The sequence below is a fragment of the Rhizophagus irregularis genome, chromosome 2, assembly GCF_026210795.1.
Source record: "Rhizophagus irregularis chromosome 2, complete sequence".
Classification (NCBI taxonomy): domain Eukaryota; kingdom Fungi; phylum Glomeromycota; class Glomeromycetes; order Glomerales; family Glomeraceae; genus Rhizophagus; species Rhizophagus irregularis.
In genome coordinates, this window is record NC_089430.1 from 2,881,717 (window position 1) to 2,904,175 (window position 22,459).

Here is a 22,459-nt window from a genome sequence, read left to right on the forward strand (position 1 = left end):
CTTTTTTAAAATGTAACCAAACCGAAAAATATCATGAGTCAACGAATATTTACGAATATTTATTGAATCAATGGAATCTAAAAATCATTGTCTTTGATTCCCTTTTTCTTTTGATCTGAAAGATAAAAAAAAAACGAAAAAAATTATTTAAGAAACAAAAAAATTGATATCCTCAGTCGTTGCATTGATTAAAAAAACTTTTTTTTCTCTTTCACTGCTTAAAAAAGGTTCTTAATCATGACCGATAAAGAAAAGAATAATTCTTCAATATCAATAAATAATGACGATCAACAACAACAAAATGATAACCTTGAAGAGAATAAAAAAACGTTAGTTGTTGATATTGACGAAAATAATTCGATTAATTCAAAAAAGTTAACTCAAGAATTAACAACCACTAAAGAAAATGAAGATGATCCTTTCCTTTGGCCTAAAAAGAAAAAATGGATTATATTGTCTGTACTTTCTTGCGGTGCTATTATTGCTCCAATTTCAAGCACGTAAGTTTTAATTCGATAATTTGCTATAATTTGATTAATTCCTACTCATACTACTCATAAGCAAGAATCCTTTTTTTTTAAAAGAAACGCGCATTCATAAAAAGTGCATCGCGTTCTTATGTTGTTGAGACTTTTTAAAATGAGATTTTTTTTTTCATAATAGTATATTTTATCCCGCGTTTTTAACTGTTCAAGAGCAACTGCATACGAGTGACATACTAGTAACCACATCAGGTAAATAATATAGTACAATAATTAAAGAGATATTTAACTTCAAAAATAAAATTTAAAAAAGGGAATTAATTCTATACTTTTATTCATTTTAAAACAAAAGCCGCGGTCTTTCTTATTTTTCAAGGCATAGGAGTAAGTAATTCTCATTTCAATGGTCAAAACTTTTCAATTTTAATCATATACAATTATTAATGTTAACCAAATATATAAATTTAGCCATTAGGATGGGCAACTTATTCTGATTTAAAACATACTCGTAGAAATGTTTATCTCGCTTCATTAGTTCTTTTTATTATAGCATCAATTATATGTGCTGTATCAAATAACATTTGGTTATTGATTGTAGTTAGATGTTTACAAGCATGTGGTTCAAATGCTTTACATGCAATTGGACCTTGTACAATAAGTGATATGTTTGTTCCTGAAGGTAAATCTTTTTGCGAAAACTGCGTGCAATATGGACGTATATAACAACGTATACTGAACCATCTACTTTACTATATAAATATATAAAGTCATATCACATTCACTTACTTTGTGACGCAAAACTTAAAAAAAATTTTATCTTTAGAACGTGGAAATGCATTCGGAATTTTTTATTTATTCCCACTTATTGGACCTTTATTTGGTCCAACTTTTGGAGGTTATATCACACAATATCTTGGCTGGAGATGGTAAAATATTATATTTTTTTACGCGTATATTTTATAAACTTTAAAACCGTTTAAAAATTTTTTTTTTTTCCTTTAGGATATTTTGGTTAATAGCGATATTAGCATTTATAGTATTAATATTTATATTCCTTTTTGTTCCTGAAACGTATCGTAAACATAAAAATCTTTCTCCTCCTTCATCAGATTCATCTCCTCCTACTAAAAGAAAATTTATAAATCCTTTAGCTTCTTTGATTCTTTTTAGATATCCAAATTTATCTATAGTATTATCTTACATATCACTTTTTCTTTCATTGATTTATATTCAAGCGGCATTAATACCAAGAGAATTTAATAGGATTTATCATTTATCTTCTTCACACACTGGTTTGGTATTTTTATCTCCAGCTGCTGGTTATATGTTTGGTAGTGTTTTGGGAGGTAGATATTCTGATTATATTATTAGAGATGCCAAAAGAATTGCTTTAATTGCTCTACAAAAAAAGACTGAAAATCAAAAAGAGAATGATAATATGGAAGGAGTAGTAGTAATAAAAGATGAAATTATTGAAATTTCTAAGGAAGATGATATAATTAATTTATCATTGATTAAAATTGAACCTGAAAGAAGGATTCATGGAACTTGGTTAGGGGCAATTATCATACCTATATGTTACCTTGCGTATGGATGGTTATTAGAACATAAAGTTCCCGTAATATTTCCAATAATCGTCATGTTTTTTGGTAATATTTTTTTCGCGTATTTTTTTATTTTTTTATTTTTTTGAAAAAGTAATTGATTAATTCCTTTTTCTTTTTTAGGTGGATTCGGTCAATTACTTGCATTTAATCCAATATATACTTACTTGGTAGATTCATTTCCAACAAAATCAGTTTGGGTAAACGCAAATTTAACATTTTTAAGACAAATGATTGCTGGTATAATGTCAATATTATCAGTACCTATGGAAGATAGTTTGGGTACAGGTTGGACTTTTAGTGTGATTGTTTTCTTATATATTATAATAACTTTACCGGTTATTTCTGTTTTATTTAAAGGTAAACAATGGAGATCAAAATTTAGAAATGATTTTAATATTGAAGATGATAATATTTATATTTAAAAAGGAAGTGTATTAGCGTTAGTTATCGTTTAGTATCGATTAAGTTATATTTTACTGTTGTGTTGAAATAATATTTAAAAAAGTAAAATAAATTTAAATTTTTTATTGTATGTAATGACAATAAATTTTTGTTAAAGTAAAATAAAGTCGTATCATATTCACTTTATGAAAATTTACGTAAAAAACGCATTCGTTTTGACATTTATAATTATTAATGATTATATACCTTTTTGTTATAGAAAAGTATTATAAACATTTATAAATCCTTTAGCTTTAATTCTTTTCAATATCCAAATTTTATTTATAATATAAGTAATGGAGATGGGAGGATAAAGTATGCTAATCAATAATTACTTGATATAGTACAGCTAATATTAGAACTTAATAATTTCAAATTAATAAAGTAATGTTAGTTTTAACTTCTGAATTTTCTCTATTTTCTTTCAATCAAATTCATAAACCCATTAGAAGGCTCACTAATTTTTTTTTTTCTGAGGATTTATTCCACCATACGCAAAATATCCATACGCAAATTGTATAATCCTCACCTTGTAACAAATTTTTTTTATTTTTTCTAGGCGGATTCAATTACTTGCATTTATCCAATATATAACCCAATAGAGTTTGCGACTTTGTATAAAACAAATAATAACTTTTATCGGTTATTATTTTTACAATTGAAATTAAAATATTAAAAGGAGTTAATAGATTTTATGTTTAGTGTTATTTATATAGTTTATTTATTATACTTTTTATTAGTCTTTTTGATCGAAATTCAATTCACACATAATCAATCACCCAGAATTATTTCCTTTATTTAAAAAGGAAAATAATCTAAAAAAAAATTGTATATATTTTCTTTTCGTTATTTTTTTTTTTTTAATTTAATATGCTCGAAACGTTAGATTTCGTAAACTGCAAAAATTTGATAACAAGATTTGACCTGCAAATGTGCACATTAAATATAAATCTATCCATCTATCAAATAAATATCTAAACTAATACCTAAACTAAATAACCCATTAAATAACATAGTAAACAATTAAAAATCCTTCGTCCGGCACGTTTCCCCTCTCAATGATCTTCTACGAAATCCCTGTAGTCCTTCGTTCATTCGTTCATTAGGTTACTTGCGAATGTAGCTAACTTTTCTTTTCGTTAAATTTCTAAAATCTTAAAATAATCATAAATAATGGTACCCCATTGCAACCACCCGCGGTAGGCGGGTTATCTCTCACATAAATTATAAATCGGTCGAAGTAATCGGGGTCCCCTCCGTCGGATGGCAATTGCGCTTCACCATAATGATCCAGTAATGAGAAGAGATTAGGTTCCTCGTCACCCGACATCCGTCGTCCGGGCTTCCAATTTTCGTAAGGAAGCAATAAATTATAAGCTAAATAACAATACTAATTTTTCTTTCTAAAAAGAAAAAAAAACTTATGGATCGAAATAGTATTTAAGTGCTGAAATGTCATGTCAATGTCATGTCTTAATGTTCGATATAAATCATTTACTTTTTTATACCATCTGCTAGCAATCAAAAGATATATCAAAAATAGCCTTCTCTGAAATTCTTAATCCCCTAAAAAAAATGGCAGCAAATTAAAACACGTGAAATAATCCAAAGGCATGTACACATATATGATCTATCATTAAGAATAGCAAGGATTTACCTTCACGGATACCATATGTTACATGCCAAATTTCAAGAATATTTGAAAATCCAATATTTTTTTTAAGATCAATGCATTTATGATCATCGTTGCTTGATTCTAACAAATCATTGCTTAAATTGCAAAGATTCTATTAAAAACAAGTCAACAAATAAAACTTCAGTTTTAGCTGCCTGCACTTTGTGCAACTGTACACATATATATTGATTTTTAGCATCATGCATAGACCTATCTTGAATCTGTTGTTGTTAATAATGTAAGCAATTCTGGTGATAAAATTTATCAATACTTGGGAAGAATCTATGAATTGTTGATGCTAAAATATTATTAGAAGGAAACTGTAATCATGCCAATTGCTATAATCATCTTTAATTGTCTCCGCTTTAATTCTTTTTCCATTATCATGAAACAATCCACAAAGAGTATTATGATGATCCATTACACGCTATGTTGTTTGAATTCCAGCATTAAAACATGATTAATGTAACGCTTTTCCCATGTCGTATGCATTGGATATAAGTTATCAGTAAGATATTGCCTTGCAACATCATGTTTGTTAAGTAAATCTCCATTCAACTTGAAACTGTTGAATATTTAGTGTATTACATAAATTATCAAATGCAATAAGAAACTCTTGAAATTAATTACCAAGTTTACTACGTAGGTGTATCTTGATATTTTGTTTTAATGAACATGAACTATGTTTTCGAGAAAATTTCCCTTAATCACATTATGCATTGCAAACCAGCATCTGAAAATATAACAAGAGGAGTAATATTATTGTAGCTTTTTCAGACCATCCAAAACCCAACATAAGTGACATATCGTATTTATTGGCACCAAATGTAGTATCACAGATGATAACATCTGAATACAGCAATAAATTGATTTGCTTAGGTGTCATCCACATAATTCTTGTGAGATTATTATTAGCAGTAAATGAATCAATAAACCAAAGTGGATCATCATCTTGTTTTAAAGAGATTATTTTCTTTAATAAATTTGAAGCATCATTATCTGGTTCATTACCAGGTATTGATCATGCTATTATTTTGGCTTATTGAATGGCATTGGACAAATCTCGAAAAAAAAATTTATCTGGATATCTTGCTTCAAGTAATTGACGTTGTACAGCAGCATCAATATTCGCTACAATTGTATAAAATTGAACCTCATCAAACGTTTCCTTAAGCTGATGTGAACCGATCTGTATCTACATGGAGAACATGATTATGTTCTGTTACAAAAGTGAAAACATGTGGATGTTGACGCTTTGCTGGCCAATAAATAATAATATGTCATTAACAGTTGCACTTTTTGCTCCCTTTATTTCTCTGTTTAATATATCAGCAACCTTTTTAGGCTTATAAATTCCAGATCGATCACAGGCAAATGAAACACTAGTTGTACGATCTTTACTGATTACTTTTCGTATTTTGATCCACACAAACTCTATTTGTTGTGTACAATGGATTAATTCCATATCAACATTGTTCCAAGACTCAAATTCCAAACCAATTCTTAAACTAGTTGGTGAATGGGTATTATTCACTTCGTCCAAACTTTGAATTTCAGATTAAAGAAATTGATCCATGATTGTTTCAATTTTGTAATCAAGTGCAAGAGAATTACGAGGATTATAATGTTGTTCATTTTGATAACCTAGTACCTTCCCGTTCAATATAGTTGTGAAAAGCTGTTAAACAAAAAAGAAACATAAATTTGATTTAAACCGCAAAAAAAAAATAAAAGAAATAACAAAAACTTACCTGGAAAGTCATAAGAGTAACTCGTTTCCATTGTGAAATTCAACACGAAAACCATAGGAAAGAAAGAGATCGGAGCTATAGAGTATGTAAAAGTATCACGTTATTAAAAATTGTCTACAATAAATCTATGTACCGTATTTTTCCAAATTTAGTCCCCCCGAAATTGGGCACCCCTACCAACTTTGATCAAAAGATTAATATATAAAATACTAGTAAAAAAAACTTCCAAAATTAAGCACCTCCCCAAGTTTTTTAACCAAAATCCTTGTAAAAAAGGGGTGACTAATTTTGGAAAAATACGTTATATGGCGGCATATTACTTTATACTGTAGTAACTGTACTGTATATTCTTATTTATTTCTAATAATGAAGCGAAGAAAAATTTTTTTGACTTTTTTTTTAAAAATATCTTAAAAGAAAGTCTCGATCATAAAACAATTCGTAATTTTCACAAAAAATATGGTGATATTCATTTTTCTTTCCTAAGAAGGAAAATCAGTATGTTCCGTATCATCCTATGTTACAAATATTAATTTTATTTCAACGTTGAAAAATTATAATCACCATCGCTCTAAAAAAGAGTTACCGATTCACACGCGAAAAAGGTTTCTAAGCCATTTTTTATATTAAATGTTTTTTTTGGAACATACATAAAATGTTGGTTATTTATTTATTTTTTTATTTTTTTATGTTTGTAACATTATTATTTACTAATTGTTTACTAAATTTACCTGAATAAAAAAAAATTACTCATTATAATCGCTAAATTACAAAAAAAAAAAAAAAATCTTTTTTTCTTTCTTCGATTCTTTACTTCTTTCTCCATATGGTCAGATCATCAAATGCTGTAGATTTATTGTACTTTTTTTTATGCATGGGATCCAGATATGATAACATCATCAGGAATATTTGTAATCACTCATTCTTGTATATATATAAATTTTTTGTTTTATTTAAATCATCATGAAAAAAAGAAAAAAATTAATAATATAATTTGTTTTTCACATTGGATTTGATTCTTTTACTTTTTTTCATGAACTTTAATATTAAATTTGAAACGAGATTTGTTATGTACAGTACAGTATTATTATTTCGATTTTGGTAAATAAATGAGGTTAAAAAAAGTATATTTTGATCGTCAAAACAAATTGAATACCCATGATTGCATGATTTGTATCTCTTGACTGATCTACATTTAGCCAAAAATCATTTAGCCGAAAATCCGTGTATGCTGAGAACTCGTGTGATTTTTATGAATATAAAAGAATTCAACTTCAGTTCCCACAGAGTCTTAGTACATAATAACAGATACAACAGCAATCAGAACTTTTCCATAGAAATCAATTTATAAACTCTATTATAAATGGATAATAATTATAATAATTCAAACTTTATTGATGAAGATGATTTACGACTGTCAACAACTAATTCTCATCCAAATGTTAATTGCAGTGCTCCTTGCAATTACAATAATAATAATGACTGTCCCATGATGAATATCAATACATCTGGTAGCGTTACTACGTCTTCGCAATCTTACCCTACTACATCATCAGATCCCCCGCATCCCTTACCGCAATATATTCAACAAATTCAACCTGTTTATCAACAAAATATTGAAAATAACATTCAACAACACACTACTCAGCCTATTACCCAGAACGTACCGCAAAATAATTACAATACTTCTCGTTATACTCACTTCCCCTCCAATGATTAATTCCTCTCAAACGAATCATTCTGAAATCTTTACATTTGATATTCCCGGATCCAAAGTTATCATTATCCCACTTTCTTCTCAATGATTAATTCCTTTAAATGAACCTTTCTGAAATCTTTAACTTATTCATTTGATTTGAACTCTCTTACTCTCAAAATATATTGTACGCACTGTTATTTTCATAGTTTTATTCTTTATTATTCTTTTAATTTCATTTTTTATTATCTCCTATTTGTAAAATTATATCTAAATTTCAAATAAAGTATTTGTAAAATCACATTTAATATTAATAAGATACCCGTCAAAGCGTCAAATACTATTACACAGTTGTATGATAAGTACGTTTGATTGAACTATTCGCCATTCATTTGATTGTTTTTTGTAAAAGATTCAAAAGTCGATCATAGCAAAAGTATCACTTTGCTTTGAATTTCAGACTTGTCATGGGAAATTTCATGTCCATTATGCTCAAAGAAATTGATCCATGATTGTAATCAAGTGCAAGAGGATTACAGTAGGAAAGAAAGAGATCGGAGCTATAAAAGTATGTAAAGTTTTTATTCGTGCGACGTAAAAAAAATGTATCCCGGGAATCAATTTTATTGGTTTAAATAGATCATCACGTGTTCCGATGTTTTTGCAGGGGTTAGATAAATTAACGGGGGACACTCTAATAACCAGAACTGTCGCCACCATAAATTGGTTACACAATCGAAATCTACTATAAAATTGCGCAAATTTTTCGACGCGTACGCATAGAAAAGCAGCCGATCTCAGAAGTCAAGGTTATATATGCTAGCTCTATACAGGCGAAGTTTTTTTATTAAAATTAGATCACTGGTTGCTTTGTTCTTAATTTTATATGTTTTTTGCTCTTTTATGATAGAAAGTTAAAATTACATCCTTTTTTTTCGAGATTTCAATAAGTATATACTAAATATTTTTATGTAAAACGTTTTAAAATAGCCTTTTCTTCTTTTATTATGGATTATTTTCAAGTGTGTAATAAAATTTTATATGTTTTTGAGGTATTTCAAACAGCCGATCCAAAATTTTAAAAAATATAGACAGAATATTTCGAATATTTTCGTGTAGTTTCACATTTCGTCATCACCGATTTATCATTTTTTTTCATTGATTATCGGCAGATCTTTCACTTTAAATATGGGGTACCGTTGTATTTTACTATTAACTCATAGTAATTTACATATGGAGACAGTCAGACAGTTTTGGTGATCATTTGACCAGTCTGGTTAGCCTGTGTAATATATGTGTTGGCCCCCCGCCCCCCGTTAATTTATCAACTACCCATCAAAAAATTTTCGGTAACGTGACTTGACGAGTTTTATTGGTCAGATTTAGAACATTTGTCTTAAAAATACTTGTAAAAAAACGTTTAATTTAAATATTTCCTATCAGTTATAGTCCTTTTCACTTCATAAATTTACTGTTGGTTTTTTTTTATTAAAATAAGTTATTATTTTAGAATTTAACAGTAAATCTTCGTGTTATTTATATAATTTAATAATAGTAATAAAAAGATAACTTGATAGTTCACCTTCATACTCCTAAGGTTGTAAATAAATTTAAATTTTGTATTTAATATAAAAAAGCGCTTTTATTTTCACAACACAATAAGATTAAGAAAATAGAATAGAATAAACTATAATAAAAAAGAATAATATACATTTCAAGGTGAATTACTGGAAAAAACACGCAAATACAAAACAGTTGGGATAAGTAAACTGAATGTGAAAAATACTTTCATTGATATATCTACTATTTTTAGATTAGTAATACAAAGTCACGTTACCGAAATTTTTTTTGGTGGTGTTCTTGGGGTAGTTGATTTTGCGTTAAAATCTAATTTGGATATATTGGACAAGTTTAAAATCGTGACAAATATCATTGTAAATGTATTCTATAATATTTGCCTTTTACAAAAAATTCCGACAGTGCTATGTATTATGTAATTTGCGTTTTTTTACATATAACTGATTTGACGTGTTTCCTATTCTTAACTAGTATATGGCGACAATTATTACATATTACTATATACTGTATATTCTTATTTATTTCTAAAAAAAAAATCAAAATACTAATAAAAAAAAATTATTATAATGAGAAGCGAGATAAAATTTTTTTTTTTTTTTTGATTAACAATCAAAAAATCTAGAAAGTCCGATCATAAAAACAAACAACGTAATTGGCACAAAAAATACGGTGATATTCATTATAATTATTATTAGAAAATGTTCCATTTTTTCTAAGAAGGAAATTAGTCATCTATGTTCCACATAAAATGTTGTAATGTCCAAAGTGATTTAATTTGTTAAACGATATACAGTCAAAGCTCATTATAGTAAACCCTTGGTTCCAGTCATTTAGTCATTTTTATTTACTATAACGAATATTTACAATAGCGAAAAATCTCTTTATAGCAAACTTAATATAAAAATAAATAAAATTTCTTATTAGTCCGTGGTGGTACAAAATATCCCGTTGTCCGTCCGCTTGTTCTTTGAGTCGACGTTTAATTGGTTCATATATTACACGCGATCGGTTAATTGAGCATGTGGTTAGGGAGCTTACACATATTATGTAATTATCAAAGGGGGGGAGGGAAGTAACCAAAATCTTACGTTACACTTAATAAAATTATATGATTTATAAATATTATAATTTGATTGAATTTGATTGGTTATTAAATCTGACAAGGGGGGGAGCCGGGGAGGGGAGTAAGTTTATATTAAACTGAATATTACGTAATATGTGTAACTCCCCTTATCTTATAAGCTCCGGACTACGTAACGGTTTACCGTTTCCCTAGTAATGAATGTTTTTGATGTACTGTATATACACATGCAATTACATATTTTAAGTATTTAATCTAAAACAAATCTAATGTAATTTGTTTTGTATTATCTGGAGTTCACCTATTAATTTTTGATCTTAAAGTATTAAGGGTCTTTAATTCTGTATAATTTGTTGTAATATTATCAGGCAAATTTTTAAAATATTTAATCACCTTTTCTAAACTCTTCAACGCTTCTCTATTAGTAATAACGTCTATTTCTTCTGGTGTTTCATCATCTTCTGCATCATCATTTTCAGCAGTTGGAATTACCGCAGCTAAAATATCTTCATCTGATAATTGTTCAATTGGTATTTCATCATCAATATGAATAAAATCTTCTTTTTCTTTACCTTTTCTACTTGGCGGAACAACGAAAAAAAAAGTTGTATTATGATAAATGGCGTTTTATTGATTAAAAAAAAAGGAAATATATTACCAAAATGATTTACATTTTATTTATGATTTACATGTGTGAAATTTATTATTGATTGGATTGGGGGAATAAAAAAAGTTTAATATAAGCAAAATTTACTATAACGAACTTATAACGAGCAGTATAGTTTTTATCTATACAGTATAATTTTTTATCTATACAGTATATTTTTATCTATACAGTATAGTTTTTTTATACTATACTATACAACATCGGCCTTTTATTTATTTATTTATGTTTGTAATATTATTTACTAAATTTACCCGAATAAAAAAAATTACTCATTACAATCAAGTTACTTCATTGAAACAAGAGGCTTAAAACAATATTTCTTGCTAAATTTAAAAAAAAAAGAAAAAAAATATCTTTTTTTTCTTTCTTCGGTTATTTTGATGATGCATTGATATTATTAATGAAAAACGGAACTTCGTTCAAATAATCATAAATTTCCTGATAATATTATCAAATTCCCGATTCGAGTATAAAAAAAGTAGTTCTTTGACTTCTTTCTCCATACTTATTCAAACCGCTGTAGATACTTTTTTTTGTGCATGGGATGCGGAATTTCCGCTCATTCAACAGTACAAATATATATATATAAATTTTTTTTATTTAAATCATCATGAAAAAAAGAAAAAAATTAATAATATAATTTGGTTTCACACTGGATTTGATTCTTTTTACTTTTTTTTCCTGAACTTTAATATTAAATCTGAAACGAGGATTGTTATGTGCAGTATTTATATTTTATATTATGAAATAATAAAAGTTTATTTTGATCGTCAAAACAAAATTGATCAAATATACCAAATATACCCAATAGACCGAGAAGAAGAAATTTTTAACTGAAATTAGCCGATAATTCCATTTTATTATTTTTCACTAACCGATTGGTACCAATCAATGCAAAAAATAAATTAGTCACGTGATTTCATAACTAAACGTAAAATGTGAGTAAAGTGTAAAATGTGAGTAAAATGTAAAATATGTAACTATAAACAAAATAAAATGTGAGTAAAATGTAAAATGTGTAACTATAAACAAAAATTAATCCATAAATGCAAAATGTTAAATGTAACTAAACAAATCTATAACTTTTTAAATGTAATTCCCAAGAACTCGTTAAAAATAAGATGATACAAAATGAATATAAAAGAGTTCAACTTCTTCACTTCCCAGTTCCCACAGAGTCTTAATACATAAACGGAAACCGTTTAAGTCCTTAACTCGCAATTCATTTATTTATTTGGCATATTTCAGGGTCAAATAGGTAGTGTTACATAAATCGTGATACATATTCAAAACTAGTTCAGGATAAGTGAATAGTCCTCGCTAACTTCAACAATAACAGATACAACAGATACAACAGCAATCAGAACTTTTCCATAGAATTCAATTTATAAACTCTATTAATAATGGATAATAATTATAATAATCTAAACTTTAATGATGAAGGTGATTTACGATCGTCAACAACTGATTCTTATTCAAATGTTAATTGCAGTGCTCCTTGCAATTACAATAATAATAATGACTGTCCCATAATGAATACCAATACATCTGGTAGCGTTACTACATCTTCGCAATCTTACTCTACTACATCATCAGATCCCCCGCATCCCTTACCACAATATACTCAACAAATTCAACAAACTCAACAACCCGTTTATCAACAAAATCTTGAAAATAACATTCAACAATACACTACTCAGCCTATTACCCAGAACGTACCGCAAAATAATTACAATACTTCTCAAACTAATCATTTTGAAGTCTTTACGTTTGAAATTCCCGGGATCAAAATTATCGTTATACTCACCTCCCCTCCAATGATTAATTCCTCTCAAACGAATCAGTCTGAAATCTTTACATTTGATATTCCCGGATCCAAAGTTATCATTATCCCACTTTCTTTTCAATGATTAATTCCTTTAAATGAATCTTTCTGGAATCTTTAACTTATTCATTTGATTTGAACTCTCTTACTCTCAAAATATATTATACGCATTGTTATTTTCATAGTTTTATTCTTTATTATTCTTTTAATTTCATTGTTTTATTATCTCCTATTTGTAAAATTATATCTAAATTTCAAATAAAGTATTTGTAAAATCACATTTAATATTAATAAGATACCCGTCAAAGTGTCAAATACTATTACACGTTTGATTGAACTATTCACCATTCATTTTGATTGTTTTTTATGTAAAACATGTAAAACATACAATTCCATATCACTTTGCTTTTCAAAAATCAAATCTAAATTAGGCAACTAAGATTTCATAATGTTACACAAAAATTCGCGCCACGATTTTAGTTTAAAAAAGGCCTATAATAAAATAAAATAAAATAACATCTATTTTAAGTTTACTTCTCATAATGTTATTTATTTTGGTGCCATAAAAAAAAATGATGTCAATTATGCAGTGTCGTGTCGCACAATTTCAAATGCATATTATATTTTATTTTTATTCACTGTATGCAACAAGTCAAAAATTTTTATACCAATTCTTATGAATGGGTATTATTCACTTTGTCCAAACTTTGAATTTCAGATTTTTTATGAGAAATTCCATGTCCATTATACTCAAAGAAATTGATCCATGATTGTTTCGTTTTTGTAATCAAGTGCAAGAAGATTAAGAGGATTATAATGTTGTTTATTTTGATAACCTAGTATCTTCCCGTTCAATATAGTTGTGAAAAGCTGTTAAATGAAAAAAAAGAAACATAAATTTGATTTAACCCGCAAAAAACAAAAGAAAATAACTGGTAATACAAAAATTGTCCAAGTGGCCCAGGCACAGTTGCCTTATTTCGAACTGCGTATAACATGTAATGAAGTGACATAATAGAGATCAGGCTACATAATAAAAAACGTAAACATGTCAGCACGTAACCATGTGACAAAATCATCACAGGGTAGTGTCCTCTATAACATGTAGTACAAGAATGTAGTATAGTATAACTTATCCTCTGTGGTGGTGATGACACAAAAATCAAAAATCGAAAACGAATTTTTTATAAACGCATTAAATTTTGATATGTTCTACTCTCTGTTACTACGCAATCGGTGACAACAAAACTCAAAAGTAAGTCTTGTGTTGGCGGAGGAGATTAAGGAAAACAATACATTATCATGTTGAGTTTTCACGTAAAGAGACTTCAGGACCGAATTTCAAGGTGACATGGGAGGAGTGAGACTTGATTTAAAACCGTGAAATGAGTTTGAAGACTTAAATCCCCTGGTAATGAGATGGTTAGAACAGAGAGATTCCGACCAAAAAAATAATAATAATTTAGCCCGTGTGGCTCCCTTAGTATAGAAATTTTCTACATATCTATATGTTGCGACATGTGAGCTTTTCTCAGTATCCCTATTGAATTAAATTGTTCCACAAAATTAATTATTTTATTAGTGTGATTTCGCATCTTTTCATTCGGATCATATTTTTTTGGTAACTACGGAGAAGTTAATTGGAATAAAACATAATATTTCTCACGTTAATGGATCTGATCATGATTGGTAAGTTGTTACTGTATGTCAATAGATGGGCACGATGTATATTTAAAAATATGGTTTTAACGAGTTTCAATCAAATTTTGTTTTTGTAATACACTGAGTAGTTTTGATAACGATTGCTACGAGTTACCACGAGTTATACATACAAACTTTTATATAGTGTAGTAGACAGATCAAAAAAAAAATGTGCCAATCTTCACAACAGACAATACTATGTATAGTCGTTATTTTAATTAAAGATATTTGTATTTTGTTCTGGTTTGTGTTCCGATTGTATTTGATAAAAAAAACGTGTTGTTCATATTACATCACAACACCCTCAGGCATTTTTTTCATCTCCAAAAATTCTCCTATAGTATGGAATATTGTAGAGTTATTTAATGTAAACATTTCTCTTGATTAACGATGAAGATTTGGTAAATATGATCTGACCTATTCAGAGCGGTCATCACGTTTCTTTTTTTTCGAAGATTCCAGAAATCGAACGATTAATGTATCTTAGCAATTAGTATGAAATTAAGGATCATTCTTATGGCATATTCAGAGAAATGTGCATTCATCATGATCTCATCAATCATGATAATTACAATTTCTACTATATCTGAATGATACGTGATCACAAGGATCATATAAGATATTGTTTCCGAAAATTGATAACTAACGATAAAAGAAATTCTTTGATAAAATACGTATAACTGTGTTTTTGATTCCGAACGAAATCATTTAAAATACAAACACAAACAGCAAATGATATAATTATCTGCTTCCCAATTAATAATATTGGTCACACCGGAATCTCCGTTGCATTTCTTATTAAAAAAAATCACGAGTACTTCAGTTTTTGTCAGTTTGTTGGTCTAGAGTCCAACATCTTCGACTTTCTATAGGACGATCACAATTATCATATGAGCAAGAGCAAAAGCAAAAACTTCCGACTCTCTGCTAGGCATTGATCATCATGAATAAAGTTCTATATGTTACATCACTAAAATAAAACATACTTTAATAGTGGAAATAGTGGAACAAAATAGAATCAGAAATATTTATTCTTTTTTTTAGTGTTTACCTTTAGTCTCAAATCATCTATCATATTTTCAGTGAAGATTTGATTCTGCCGATTTTTATTAAGCATACTTTTACAATCATATGATTAAATTTTAATCAATAAAAATTAAATATTATATTAATCATGTGATTTCAAAATGATTTATCGCGTCCCCAATTATACAATGTTCTTTTTCTATTTGGGAACGACACTTTGTAATCTTTTATTTAACTTGTTTGTGAGGACAAAATTAAGCCTTTAATTTTATGGACACTTTGTAGTTCGTGTCACGCATAAATGCCAAAGGAAAACGACGATTAATTTTTTGTTATATGAACATGTCTTCGAGAAGACGCCCTGGACGAGAATCGTCTCCCAAGAACTTATCTAGTAATTTTAAATTATTCCACTTGTCTTTTAAACTTAATAATAACTGTACTGAATATCATATCTGTTCCAGCATTAGAGTTGCAGTTTAGTGACGGGAATCAAAGCAACTTTAAATAGAAATGGAAGTAGTTCGGTTGACTATACTTTTGAGGAATTGTATATGTTGTCGCATTATATATTATAGAAGCATGCTGAAGAGCTATCATTAAACCCGCAATTCGAAGTTGTTGGTGAAGAGAGTGGACTACACAAATTGGGGAACGTGAACTTTGCTCGTGGCAAACTGAGTTCACTTCCTCCAGACGTTCCATGTGCGGCCGAATTGGCGGTGGAGACCTCGCCTTTTTATATGGTTTGTAGTGGGTCTAATCGATTTTGGAAGGGAAAATTACGTTAACTTGATCTCATCCCGAAAAATCTGTCGCTCAAAATTATAACAAAAAAAAACTTTACGAGTTATTTATTAATACATGAGTTCCTGTGATATAATGATGTATCACGAAATATTATTACTCATGCAAAATACACTGCCAAAAACGGAATAAAAGATTTGCTACTCAACAATGAGTAAATGACTTGATATTGATATTTATTTGATTTATAATTTTATATATGGTAATGACATTTTGACTAGAAAAGTCTCTTCACGAAAAAAATGGGACAGACACATCCAAAGCCAGAAACACATTCCAAACCCAATAGTGATAAATCTAAAAATTATTTGTCACTGATCTGCCACCAGTTCGACGAACGTATACTGATGATTTTTGGAGAAAAGGAAACGATGCTTTCAGGTTTAGTGAACATGATATTGAGGCACTTAACCAATTTCGTCAGCTTGACCTTGAATCACTAGAGTCAGATGATGAAAAGGAATCAAAAATTGAAAAACTTTGTGTGAAGTATCCTTATGCTTATATTCCATTAGATGTTGATAAAGATGGTTACGCGCGAGGATTTAATCTCTTTGAATCAATAACAACTGGTAATTATGGGGAAGTGTTTAAAGAATATGGTGAGACCTTAATTCTTTGCATTGGTATAGAAGACTCTAATGCAATGATATACTTGGGTGGTAGTGGTAAATTGTAGTTATGAACCGCTAAAATTTTTGTATAATTACAAAGATACAGGCGCAATAAGCTCTGATGTGCTTCAAAATTACTGAAATATGTTTTTAAACATATAATTTTGCTTCTTATCAATACTGTATAAATACAGAGTAGAATTAGATCATAATTGTATCTCAAAAGTATAATCCACTTTTTAAAAGTAGAGACTAGTAAGACATAATGCTTATTGTTTTTTTCTTATTATCTTTCAAAAAGCATGATTCTTTTCTTTTTCATGAATTATTAATTGCTTCTGATTCTTTCATTTTAAATAAATACTAAGTTTCACTTGTTACAGTATTTTTATGTTTTGTGATGCTTTAACTATAAATACCATCTTTATTAAAAGTTAATATTGCTATTAATAACAATTGTAGTATAAGCGAAGTGGGTTGATTTCTTTTTCGTTTCTTTTTTATTGCTGTTTCAAAATGATGCGATCTTCAACCATGTGACATCATATAAAAAATTAAAAATATGCTAACTTTGAACTTTAATAACTTTTGAAATATGTAATAATTTTATTACTTTACATTCAATTATCATATAATTTTAACAAGTAGTTAGCTTTTCAAAATCATTAATATTATTTGATGAATATAGAAACCCTTTTTAGATGATTGATTAAAAAGAAAATTGGACAGATGTTCTAGTTATTCTAAATATTCTAGAAAAAATTGAGCTTTATTACTCCTTTTTTCTACTTTTTTTTTCTGGTAATATTGCTTTACTTGCATGATTGTAAACTGAGTTTGATAAGAAAAAGTTATTTTTTTCTTAGAATTTCTTAGAATTCTATTTAACTAGAACAATTAGAACAAATAATAAAAAAAATAGCTTAAAGTGGGTCAGCAAAAGCAAGAAACTATCCTAGTTCATGTTTAATTCATTTAAATCATCTTAAAATATACTTCAAACTAATTTAGTAAACAAGACTTTGGTAACTTTTAAATTACCAAATAGGAAATATTTGAATTTTTCAAATTTTATGTTAATAGCAAGCTGTAATATAAATATGAAAATAGCATAACTAAATATCACTTAAATTTTTAAATTCAGACTCTAGCAAGATAATGAATAATAATTACTAATATTGGAATTTATACTTGTTATTCCATGGATATCTGAAAATAATTAAATTATTCACTAATATATCCTTCCTTTTGGAAGGTCTCATATTTAATGGATATTGTACGATATTGTATTTATATTGGTTAACGTCACAAAGTGACGTTAACCAATATAAATACCACCGTACAATATCTATGTTATCGTACGGCTAATGCAGATCATGTTCGAATAAACTATTAATATTCGATATTGTACGCAAATAAACTATCGATATTTAATATTGTACGCAAATAAACTATTGATATCAATATTGTACGATAATAAAAATATCAGACAAATAAAATCAGCATGATCCTATAGGGCCGTGTGATAACAGTGAATACTAAGTTATTCTAAACTTTCATATAATAACAGGTTTATTTCATTATATATGATATATATATTAATATTTAATAGATTTTTTTTACTATATTTAAGTTTTTTTTTTGTTTTTTTTTTATTTTTTTACATTTTATTTTCTTACTCCCTTTTTATTTTTTCTTTTTTATATATATTTTTGCCACTTTTAAATAATCCTATGATGATATCTATTTTTACAAATATATCAAATTCAACAACTTTCAAAAGTAAAAAATACAGACAAATGTATTGCAAAATGGCTTCATATAGTTAATAGATTTAATTATATAATAAAAAAAATTGATCAATATATTATTTATATAGAATTTGAAGAAATTTTATGCAAGTTCATTATATGGTTTAAAAAACAAAATAATGAAAACTATAAAGCAGAATCTGTATATAATTGTTATGCATCATTAATAAAATATTTAAAAGAAAAGTCAGTTATTAAATCATATAAAATCTGGAATCAATATTCCATTTTTTTAGCAATTAAAAGTTAAAACCTTAAATAGTAAAATGAAATAGCTTCAACTTCAAGAACTTTACAAGCAGATTTATTAATTAAACAAAAAATTTAACAAATATTGGATTATTTATCAATAAATGATGAAAACAATAAGTTCTTAATAAGAAAAGTATTTTTTAAAATTTTTTATTATGTGGTTTGCAAAATAAAAATACTTACAAAATTAAAGATCAGTCAGTAATTAACATAAAGAAAAAATAGTGAAATTAAACTTAAAAATATTTATTAAAAAAAATAATCAAAGAGATATAAAAAATAAAAATAAATATAATAAATTTATATTATATAAAATTTTAATTTTACCAGATTTTAAAGGAAATAATTATTAGCTTAATATTAATAAATTGAAATATAAATTAATATAACTTTCAGATATACAGTCTCCTCTCGATATAACGAACCCTGTATTATATATAGCCAATCAGGCCTTCGTTAAAGCAACTTCATTAATACTACAATGAATTATTCAGTATAATATAGCGAATTCTTCATTGTAATATATAACTATGTTACACTGATAGTTTTTGGCATTATACAAATTTTGAAAATACTAATATGCCGTAATTTTAACCTGTCGAATTAATTATAGTTTTTTATTTTTATATTTTACTTAATTTCTTATCAAGTATTAATTTTAAAAATGTGATTTTACTACCATTAAATTTGTCTTATTAAAATGATTCCAATGAACTATATTTCATTCTTTTCTGATCACTGGATCAAAAGTTAACAAACTACCTGATTGGTAATGATATTTGGTGAAAATGCTAATCAGTCACCAATTAGTTACCAATCAGCTACCTGATTAGTGACCGATTAGTGACTAATTGATGCCTGATTTTTTACTTTTCGACCTGTGTTTGCTTGATCAAAAAATACTTTATATTTTATATAAATATTAAAGAATTATTTTTTAAAATTTTATTAGTTTGTTAAATAATTACGTCTAAATATAAAATTAATTAATTAATTACATCAAGCAAATTAATATAATTATAAATTTTTATTAATAGAATTATTTGATTATATTAATAAAATTATCAAGATTGATTTGCTTTGTAAAACAAAAACATTCTCTCAAAGCTTCTTTTTTAATTTTTTTATAAATTTAATATTCTCATTATTTGAACCATAATTTTTTTCCTGATATTGTAAATATAAGATCACTTTATCGTAACATTTAATAACTTCATTATGAGTTATTGTTAGTAAAGGTTTCTCCTCAAATTTTTCTTTTTCTTAATTGTTAGATTAAACTGCTTTTAAAATTTCATCATCAGAAATCATTTCGGTTGTTACCTCAAAATCATCATAAAGAACAAATTCTTCAGCTGTGAAAGAATCTTTAAAATCAAGTTTATTTATTAAGACTTGAACTTCTTTCAACTCCTTTAGGCATTTAAGTTCAAGTTGTATATCAATATTATTTTCATAAGCTTCACAGTTGACATTTTTATCATTACTTGGCTTATCATATTCAGGTATAATACCTGCTTTTAGCCAACAATTTTTGATTGTATTATTCGTAATATTATCTTACGCATATACAATATATTTAATACATTTTTTAATATCAATTTCACCAAGTTCGGTGCTATGTTCATTAAAATTATCAAAAGCTTTAACCTGATTATGCAAATACAACTTTCTATATTATATTTAAAATAAAAATTTTAACATTAAATTTGAAACAATTATAGTAAACAAATAAAGTTTACTTCTTACTTTGAAACTATTGATGATTTCTTGATCGCAGAATTGAAGGTGAGATGTAATATTTAGAGGAAAATATTTAATGACAATATTTGTAAGAGTTGTATTTTCAGATAAAGCATGTGTTGAAACATTGTCAACAAGTAGAATTATGTGCCTATTTTATACTTTCATATAAGAATCTAATTTTTTAAGATAATCGTTTCAGATAGACATTTGCATCCAACTTTTTTTATTCCAATAGTAATTGATCAGAAGGAATATTTTTAAGTACTCTGGAATTTTCATATTTATATATAAATAGGAAGCACAATTTTTCAATTCCGGTTAAATTGCAGATAAATAAAATAGTTACACGATCCTTTGATTGCTTAGTTCCAGTTATAGGACTATTAGATATTATATGATTCAATTTCATTTTTTAGAAGAGACCCGTCTCATCACAATTAAAAATATTTTTTGGATCATAATCTCTTAATATTTGACAAAATTTTTCTTTCATTGAATCAAAATCTTGAATTGATGTACTATCCCCTTTCAGCCTTCCTTATAAATATTATATTGCTTAAGATTATGTCTTTTTTTAAAATTATCAAGCCACCCATTTGATACTTTGAATTTTTTTTCATTACATAATAAGGCAAAATCTAATGTCTTTATTGCCAGAATACTTTCAGTAAGAATAAGTCCAGCTTAAAGTGCTTTATCTATCCAGACATTAAATGCTTCTTCAATAATAGGAAACTGAATTTTTTTTTCACATTTTAAATTGGCTTAATATGAATCATTATCTATTGTAAGCCATTGGTCTTTTTCTTTCAGAATATCACTCACCATTCCTTCATTAATATTATATTCTTTTGTTAAGTCCTTTTGTTTTAAAAAGGAGTGAATATTTTTTTTAAGCAAATCTCCTTTTTTTGGGCTAATATGAATAATTTACACTTTCTAGAAGTTTCTTTTGGCATATTATTAATATTAAAAAAAGGAATAATAAAAGTAATGATAAGTATCATCATGAAGTTTAAACAAATAGAAGTTTTATATTTATCAAATGGCAGTATTTGATAAGTATTAAAAATTTGCATTTATTAAGTAATAAAAAAATAAAATACTTAAATACTATAATATTTTATTATTTATTAATTATTTAATTTTTTAAGCATTTTTTTAATACTTTAATTTAACATTTATAGATACTTTTCAATGCATCTTATATTCAATAAGTGCTATTTATGAATATTTAGTAAATACTTTAATAAACATTATGATAATAGTGTAAAAATCTATTTTTATATAAATAATTACTATATTTAACAAAATAGCAAGGGGTAAATTATCTTATATAGAAAATTACAAAAAATTTACAGTATTACTACTAAAGAATGTTTAATTAAAAACTGCAAAAATTTTTTGTTATAATAAAAAAAATTTGTTGTAAAAAAATCTGTTATATCAAATGGCATATTTATATAAGTAATTTATACACTTTACTTCATACTACGTTATATAGTAAATAAATAGTAAACTTTGTTATACCAAGGTTTTTTTATATTTAAAATTGGTACTACATTAAATGATCTATTATATCATATTATTTGTTTATATCGAGGTTTGTTGTAGAGAGAAGTGATTTATATCCATCATTTTTTTTAAAAAAAACTACAAAATCAAAAGCAAGTAAATAAATATATTAATACTTTTAATT

At 26.8% G+C, this 22,459-nt stretch overlaps 8 protein-coding genes across 8 annotated transcripts; 4 read left to right on the forward strand and 4 right to left on the reverse strand.

Moving 5' to 3' along the window:
- Positions 1 to 237: 237 nt before the first annotated feature.
- OCT59_011983 (uncharacterized protein) lies at positions 238 to 2,511 on the forward strand (the record flags this gene model as incomplete). The annotated part of the gene is made up of 8 exons (XM_066134149.1): positions 238 to 500; positions 664 to 734; positions 835 to 866; positions 951 to 1,161; positions 1,306 to 1,408; positions 1,485 to 2,131; positions 2,210 to 2,374; positions 2,447 to 2,511. The coding sequence occupies 8 exons, from the start codon at positions 238 to 240 to the stop codon at positions 2,509 to 2,511; spliced, it is 1,557 nt and encodes a 518-aa protein (XP_065989440.1).
- A 1,577-nt stretch (positions 2,512 to 4,088) lies between these two features.
- Positions 4,089 to 5,097, reverse strand: OCT59_011984 (uncharacterized protein; the record flags this gene model as incomplete). Its single annotated transcript, XM_066134150.1, has 3 exons — positions 4,089 to 4,096; positions 4,188 to 4,317; positions 4,933 to 5,097. The coding sequence occupies 3 exons, from the start codon at positions 5,095 to 5,097 to the stop codon at positions 4,089 to 4,091; spliced, it is 303 nt and encodes a 100-aa protein (XP_065989441.1).
- Positions 5,098 to 5,244: 147 nt separating this feature from the next.
- OCT59_011985 (uncharacterized protein) lies at positions 5,245 to 5,987 on the reverse strand (the record flags this gene model as incomplete). Its single annotated transcript, XM_066134151.1, has 4 exons — positions 5,245 to 5,400; positions 5,542 to 5,738; positions 5,857 to 5,883; positions 5,957 to 5,987. 4 exons carry the CDS (start codon positions 5,985 to 5,987, stop codon positions 5,245 to 5,247), a joined length of 411 nt encoding a protein of 136 aa, XP_065989442.1.
- A 1,332-nt stretch (positions 5,988 to 7,319) lies between these two features.
- On the forward strand, positions 7,320 to 8,199 carry OCT59_011986 (uncharacterized protein; the record flags this gene model as incomplete). The annotated part of the gene is made up of 1 exon (XM_025324015.2): positions 7,320 to 8,199. The coding sequence occupies one exon, from the start codon at positions 7,320 to 7,322 to the stop codon at positions 7,674 to 7,676; it is 357 nt and encodes a 118-aa protein (XP_025188453.1). The 3' UTR covers positions 7,677 to 8,199.
- Positions 8,200 to 10,608: 2,409 nt separating this feature from the next.
- OCT59_011987 (uncharacterized protein) lies at positions 10,609 to 11,270 on the reverse strand (the record flags this gene model as incomplete). The annotated part of the gene is made up of 2 exons (XM_025331395.2): positions 10,609 to 10,891; positions 11,266 to 11,270. The coding sequence occupies 2 exons, from the start codon at positions 11,268 to 11,270 to the stop codon at positions 10,609 to 10,611; spliced, it is 288 nt and encodes a 95-aa protein (XP_025188454.2).
- A 1,111-nt stretch (positions 11,271 to 12,381) lies between these two features.
- Positions 12,382 to 12,888, forward strand: OCT59_011988 (uncharacterized protein; the record flags this gene model as incomplete). The annotated part of the gene is made up of 1 exon (XM_025322962.2): positions 12,382 to 12,888. The coding sequence occupies one exon, from the start codon at positions 12,382 to 12,384 to the stop codon at positions 12,886 to 12,888; it is 507 nt and encodes a 168-aa protein (XP_025188455.1).
- Positions 12,889 to 16,579: 3,691 nt separating this feature from the next.
- On the forward strand, positions 16,580 to 17,016 carry OCT59_011989 (uncharacterized protein; the record flags this gene model as incomplete). Its single annotated transcript, XM_066134152.1, has 2 exons — positions 16,580 to 16,625; positions 16,703 to 17,016. The coding sequence occupies 2 exons, from the start codon at positions 16,580 to 16,582 to the stop codon at positions 17,014 to 17,016; spliced, it is 360 nt and encodes a 119-aa protein (XP_065989443.1).
- Positions 17,017 to 20,289: 3,273 nt separating this feature from the next.
- On the reverse strand, positions 20,290 to 21,039 carry OCT59_011990 (uncharacterized protein; the record flags this gene model as incomplete). The annotated part of the gene is made up of 3 exons (XM_066134153.1): positions 20,290 to 20,531; positions 20,601 to 20,686; positions 21,026 to 21,039. The coding sequence occupies 3 exons, from the start codon at positions 21,037 to 21,039 to the stop codon at positions 20,290 to 20,292; spliced, it is 342 nt and encodes a 113-aa protein (XP_065989444.1).
- Positions 21,040 to 22,459: the final 1,420 nt, after the last annotated feature.